The 6,393-nt window shown below is 49.7% G+C and overlaps 1 protein-coding gene across 1 annotated transcript in view; it reads right to left on the bottom strand.

Annotated features, from left to right (window-relative positions):
- Nucleotides 1–1,412, bottom strand: part of Bcr (BCR, RhoGEF and GTPase activating protein) — a 118,746-nt gene extending 117,334 nt beyond the window's left edge. Inside the window, exons 1-2 of the mRNA XM_013351189.2 lie at nucleotides 1,327–1,412; nucleotides 30–281 (exon numbers count right to left, since the gene is read on the bottom strand). Of these exons, the coding sequence (XP_013206643.2) occupies nucleotides 30–281; nucleotides 1,327–1,412 (338 nt within the window). The remainder of the gene's footprint in view (nucleotides 1–29; nucleotides 282–1,326) is intronic.
- Nucleotides 1,413–6,393: the final 4,981 nt, after the last annotated feature.

The raw sequence follows: 6,393 nt of genomic DNA, 5'->3' as shown, positions 1-6,393 counted from the left end.
CTCGCGGCTGCAGCCCGCACGCTCCTCACCTCCGGTTCCCGCCCCTCCCCGCAGCCCCGCTGCCCCACAGCCTTTCTGGTAGGCGCTGCGACCAGCCCGGCCAGCTCTCGCCGCACTCCCGCCCGGGCCCGCACTCAACGCCGCAGGAAGGGGAGGACCGGGGGGCGGTGGCCGTGGAGCGATTGATGGGGCTGGGCGCGCCTCTTAAAGGGGCCGCGTCGCGGCGGAGCTCTGGGTCCTTGAAACAGACCCGGACCGCGGCTACCCGGTCTGATCCCACTCTGGACACAGGAGCACCCCAGATCGTGTGATTCCGAGAGATCCTTCCATTGGGGAGGCCCTGGCTTCTTCTTCACACCTGGAGCAGAAATACTTGCTTGGTTCCTCTTTTTTGCACTGCCAGGGTACCTACCAACCTCGGGGCTGGTCGTCCCAGGGAACACCTCTCAGGGTCCAAACTACAGAGAAAACAACCAAGGCAGGTCACCCAATGAGACATTCAGGGCCGGACTGGGTTGCCCATGTCAACAACCCATGTGCCAGCAAGCAAGCCTCTGGTTGGAGATCTGAAGTGGGGGTAAATCTTAACAATGATTCACACAGCTGTCTCCGACTAACACCGAGCGATAAAAAGGAATCAGTTCATTCAACGCATCTTATCCCCGAGTCCTGACTTTTGACCTCCAGAGGCCAGTGTAGTATATTTCGGGTCTCTCTCTTTCTCTGAAAGAATCACAAACCACTTTCTTAGCCTCGGAACTCAGTGGAAGATAGGAAATCTTTGATGGTTTCCAGGGAAGCTTAGGGTTCGGAGGCACATAGCAGAGATACTCTCTGTAGGGGGCCCCTCTATACAAAACGAAATCCAGACCGGTGAAAGGAAACAGGATTCAGCAGCAGAAGAACAGCCTGAGCTCTGACCACTTTTTCCTCTCTGTGCCTCAGTTTCCTGAGAATTGAGATAAAACCGAATACCTGCCTCCACAAGCTGTTGTTTCCTTGGTTGTAAAAAGTTGTCAAGCTTTTCTAACGAAGTAGAGCCCAGGAGCAGCGGCTAGATTAGCAGGATCTCCCTGACTTAGACCGTGTGGTCTCGGTGATCCTCTTTCCGTCCCCGGAACTCACTTTCGTCCTCATCTGTAGCGTTCTTTTCTGCACCCATGGATTCAGTCTATGTTAACGCTGGCAGGGCTGGCCAGCCTTTGGAGCCCAGCTCAGAAACTCGGAGCTGTGCAGCTCTCTGCTGCCCTCTGCAGACTTCTTTCATCTCTTGACGTCCCCCACCCCCCACCCCTGCGCCCCCACGCTCCCCCATTCCCCGCCTACCTCACCCTTCTCTGGCTCAGTTGGCAGTAAACAACGCAATTGCTGAGGAAGAAACGATTTCGCTGGTGTCCTGACTTTGGCGTCATTGGGGCAGACATCCCAGAAGCACAGTTAATTGAACAATGTTCTTTTTTTCAGTAGATTCACCTTTAAAATGAATGTAAAAATGCCAGCTCCTTGTTGGGGGCGTGGCTCAATGGAAGAGGTCTTAAGAGGTCTTATTTGGCAAGATAAGCCCATGGATCAATCTCTAACGCTACCTCCCCCCGCCCAAAAAAGCCGTGACCTCACGAGGTCACAATCAATACTCGCTGCCGCCTGTAATGATCTGATGGAGTCATTCAATAAGTGGGCCAGGCAAAATGAGAACTCAGGCCTCTGGAACCCTATTTCCTTGTCATCTGAAAAAAAAAAAAAAGACAAAATTCTATTTCACTTGTTGGTTTGGTCCTTCAGTTTCCAGTCCATATAACCATTATGTGTGGGACAGGAAGGAGTACTTTAATGGAGGAGGGTGACATCATTCATCAGGATGGTAGCTCTCTGGTTCACAGACTCCAACTCAGCTCTCTTTTAAATATTTTTGTAGAGTTTTTGGTGGGTGGGGTGTGGAAATAGTGGAGAAGGCCCAGTCACGGGTTTGAAAGAGAGATGCTGACTGCAAGAATAGGCACGGACGCCCACGTGAGGCTCGAGGTACCCACTGCCCATCTATGGTCTCATATAGATTATATGCCAGCATGTTTGGTTTATTTGGTGCTGGGGATTAATCCCAGGCAGACAGGCAGGCTGAGGTCAACGATAGATGGCTTGCTAGCATGAACAAGGCCTTCGAGCAGTGGCTTTCAACCCGTGGGTCTTGACCCCTTTGAGTCAGTTTCTGACAATGAAAATACATCCAGCATATCAGATATTTACATTAAGATTTATAGCCCGGCAGTGTTGGCTCACGCCTTTAATCCCAGCACTTGGGAGGCAGAGGCAGGAGGATCTCTGTGAGTTCGAGACCAGCCTGGTCTACAAGAGCTAGTTCCAGGACAGGCTCCAAAACCACAGAGAAACCCTGTCTCAAAAAAAACAAAAAAAAAAAACAAAAAAAAAAAAAAAACCAGCCTGGTCTACAGAATGAGTTGCAAGACAGCCAACAGTGTTTCAGAGAAACCCTGTCTTGTAAAACAAGTCAACAAAAAGATGCATAACAGTGAGCTCATGGACCCTGGACTGACAACTAGGGAGCCTGCATGGAACTGACCTAGGCCCTCTGCATGTGGGTGACAGTTGTGTAGCTTGGTCTGTTTAACAGTGGGATCAGGACCTGTTCTTGGTGCATGAGCTAGCTTTTTGGAACCTGTTTCCCACGAAGGGTTGCCTAGCCTAGCCTTGATGCAGGGGCAGGAGCTTGGTCTTGCTTCAGCTTGATATGCCATACCGTGTTGACTTCCATGGGAAGCCTGCCCCTTTCTGAACAGAGGAGGAATAGATGGGGGCAGTGTGGATAGACGGGAAGTAGGGGAAGGGAACCGGAAGAGAGAAAGGAGGGGAAACTGGTTGGTATGTAAAATAAATGAAAACATTTAATAAAAAGAGATTTATAACAGTAGCAAACTGACAGTTATGAAGCAGCAATGAAAATAATTTTATGGTTGGGGGTCACCACAACACTAGGAACTGTATTAAAGGGTCACAGCATTAGGAAGGTTTAGGACCACTGTCCTAGAGTGGCCTTCCAGAAGAAAGAAAAGAAAACTGAAACCTTTTTTTTTTTTTGAACTCCTTCTCTACCCAACCGTCACCCCTATCTCCATCCCTGCTGGAGGCAAGAGGAAGGCTCTCTTTCAAGTGGGATGTGGCTGTGTTATCCATCTGTTATCCATCATGTCATCTGTCATTCATCTTCAGGGAGATGGAGCAACAGCATCAACGCAGTAGTTCTCTGGCCCTGCTGGCTCATGCTGTGCTCAACAGTGCTTGGCTGGTGGACCTCCTCCAAGCTTACAAATCCCTGGCCTACAGTAGGCAGCGGGGATCTCGGTAGGGCAGCCTTGCCAAACAGGCAGCAGGAGCTTCTCTGGAGCCGCTGGCCCGGGTTCCCGATGACTGAGCAGGACTCTCATTAGCCACAGCCCCGCCCCCCTTCGGCAGGATCAATTATTGATGGCATGCCAGTGCAACCTCCCGGCAATTGTCTGTAGCCTGCACCAGGAGAAAGACCGAGTACAGCGAACCTGTGAGTGAGGGGATATCCAGTAAGGTGGTCCAGGGTTCTACTCTGCATCATCACAGGCCCAGAACACCTATAGGTCAGGGACGTCTTCCCTGGTGAGGGAAGGAACCCCGGGTTTGTTTTGCCTCTCAGATCCAACCCCTATTATGTGTCCCAGAAGGCTAGGACTAGGCAGGCTGAGAAAAAAGCCTTTTCCACAACAGCGTAGGAAGCTCCCTCCACCTGGGTCACAGGCTCAGAAAGGTAGCTGGTGGCTCTGAATGTCACTGATGCATTGGACTACAAGGAGCAACGAAAGGACCCGTGCTCCCTGGATGGGGCCAGTGTGATGGCTGTACTTCTGTCTGCCATCAGCTTCTCTCAGGGGGAAGGCCTAACATATGGGAAGTGACATGTGAGGCCATAGCAGATGGCAGAGGAGCCCAGGAGTCTCTGGGGAGCCCTGTCTCAGGGCAATATCTGAAGCCAGCCCAGGGCCCATCCAGACTCACTTCTTATTCAGAGGCGGGGCTCTCTAGCATTCCTGTCAACATGCCACTGTCTCACAGGGCCTAGAGCTAGCTATGTGTGGACAGAGCTATTTCTTGTTCCCAGCCTACAGTTTTGTGGAGTCACATTCCTCAGTGAGTACTGTGTGGACTGAGGGATTAATAACTGGAAAAATTTGTAAATGGAGACTGTTCATCTCCCAGCCACCCAGACCCGAATAATCACACAGAAACTATATTAATTACAACATTTACCAATGGCTCAGGCATATTTCTAGCTAGCTCTTACATCTTAAATTAATCCACTTATATTCATTCATGTATCACCAAGAGACTGTGGCTTACCATAGGTAAGGTTCTGGCGTCTGTCTCCTTGGGCAGCTACATTGTATCTCCCAGACTCTGCCTTCTTTCTCCCTGAATTCAGTTTAGTTTTCCGGCCTACCTGTAGTTTGCCCTGCCATATGCCAAAGCAGCTTCTTTATAAACCAGTAGTAATAAAACATATTTACAGCATACAGAGGGGAATCCCACATCAAAAATTCTGAAAGCAGGCCAAGAAACTCCTGAATAATTAGTATGTTCTTTGCCTGTAAATCCCAGCACTTGGGAGGCAGAGACTGGAGATATTTTTAGTTTGAGGCTGGCCTAGATCACACAATGGGTCAATCTATCTGTCTTAAACACACACATACGCACGCACACATATGGGGGGAGGAGACAGAGAGTTAACTATATGAATATAACCAATCCTGTCTACCTCTATATTCAGTTACCTAGGTGTTAGGTGACCATAGTTCTAGCTTAAGGCATCCTGGGTTCCTCTAGAAAATTAAGTTTATCTGGGAATGGTCTCTATCCCCTAGGCTATAGTGTTGTGGCTGGATCCCTGTGGCCTCCTCCAGGCCACTGAGGCTTATAACAGGACCAGGAAGGTAGAGGCAAGCATCCAGGACAAGAGTGGCTGTTCCAATCATTGTGGAGCCCGAATCACCACCACTGCGTGACTGGAGGAACATCGCACCCAGACTCAGGGAACAGGCTATGCTGGGGTAAGACTTGGTGGGAAGTCTAAGCAGGGGTGGGTGAGTTGTCAATGCAAATAAATCCTTTTCCAGGTCATACTTGAGTGAGAAGCCACTCCAAACACTTGCCTGGAACAAATGTGTGAGAACCTGAAGGGCAGAGCTACTAGGTCCCGGGCCCTGATTCTGCTGGGACCAGACCCAAAGCTCAAGCATGGCAGAGGAGGAAGTGCTTAATAAATGCTAATCTACAGGGACATGGGTGTAGGAGGAGGAGCCGCTTGCTGGTTCCTGGTCGCCCAGCTAGCTTAGCCCCAAAATAATCACACAGAAATTGTATTAATTAAATCACTGCTTAGCCCATTAGCTCTAGCTTCTTATTGGCTAACTCTTACGTATTAACTTTACCCATTTTTATTAATCTGTATATCACCACGAGGTCGTGGCCTACCAGCAAAGTTTTAGCATGTCTATCTCCCGTGGTGGTGGCTCCATGGCATCTCTCTGACTCCACCCTTCTTTCTCCCAGCATCCAGTTCTCTCTTCTCCACCTACCTAAGCTCTGCCCTGCTATAGGTCCAAAGCAGTTTCTTTATTCATCAATGGTATTCAAGCATACAGAGGGAAATCCCACATCACGTGGGTGTATGCGAAGCAGTGTATTTGTAGCTCCAGAGCTCATGACGGGAAACCCTCTGTCTGCATCACTCCGCTAGGTCCTGGAAGGACAAGGGAGGCGTCAGGTCACCACTGCCATCTATTTCCACTCTGTGAAGCCTTAGGCTACACCCGCTAGACCCAGACCTCCCTAACGCAACAACAGTGTGGCCTGTGTGTCTTGGTGGACCTGGGTAGGGGCCACAGTTCAACGAGGAGTCCGCCCAGCCCCTTTGGAAATCCTATAGTGCTACGGGTGAGAGCTAACAGCAGCGGGACACGAGCCAGCTGACCAGTAGATAAGGAAGTCAAATGAACTTCAGTTTAGCCACACTAAGGAAACGGTATGTTTTGCTAAAGTATGGGAAGGCTTGGCACACACCCACCATGAGAGATCGGGGCAGATCACTGGGCAGGTAAGCCCATCAGGCAGTGTGCACAGTACAAGGGCACTCTGGAGAAACAAGTCAGAAGGGGCAGGGAAGGACAGCGCAGAAGGAATTTTATCAACGTTAGCCAGGTTCACTTCAAAGAGTACAACTGACTTTTAGGCAGAAGTATTTCTGTTTACATGCTAACCACCTAGTTTAACACCAAACACATAATTCTTTTAAAGAGACGCTTAACCTACTTTTTTCAAATAAAAGAGCTTGAGTCAAATGCGACTCTGTGT

Source organism: Microtus ochrogaster, linkage group LG2, assembly GCF_000317375.1.
Source record: "Microtus ochrogaster isolate Prairie Vole_2 linkage group LG2, MicOch1.0, whole genome shotgun sequence".
Taxonomy (NCBI): domain Eukaryota; kingdom Metazoa; phylum Chordata; class Mammalia; order Rodentia; family Cricetidae; genus Microtus; species Microtus ochrogaster.
The sequence above is the reverse complement of the archived record's forward strand: the minus strand, read 5'-3'. Positions and strand labels throughout refer to the sequence as shown.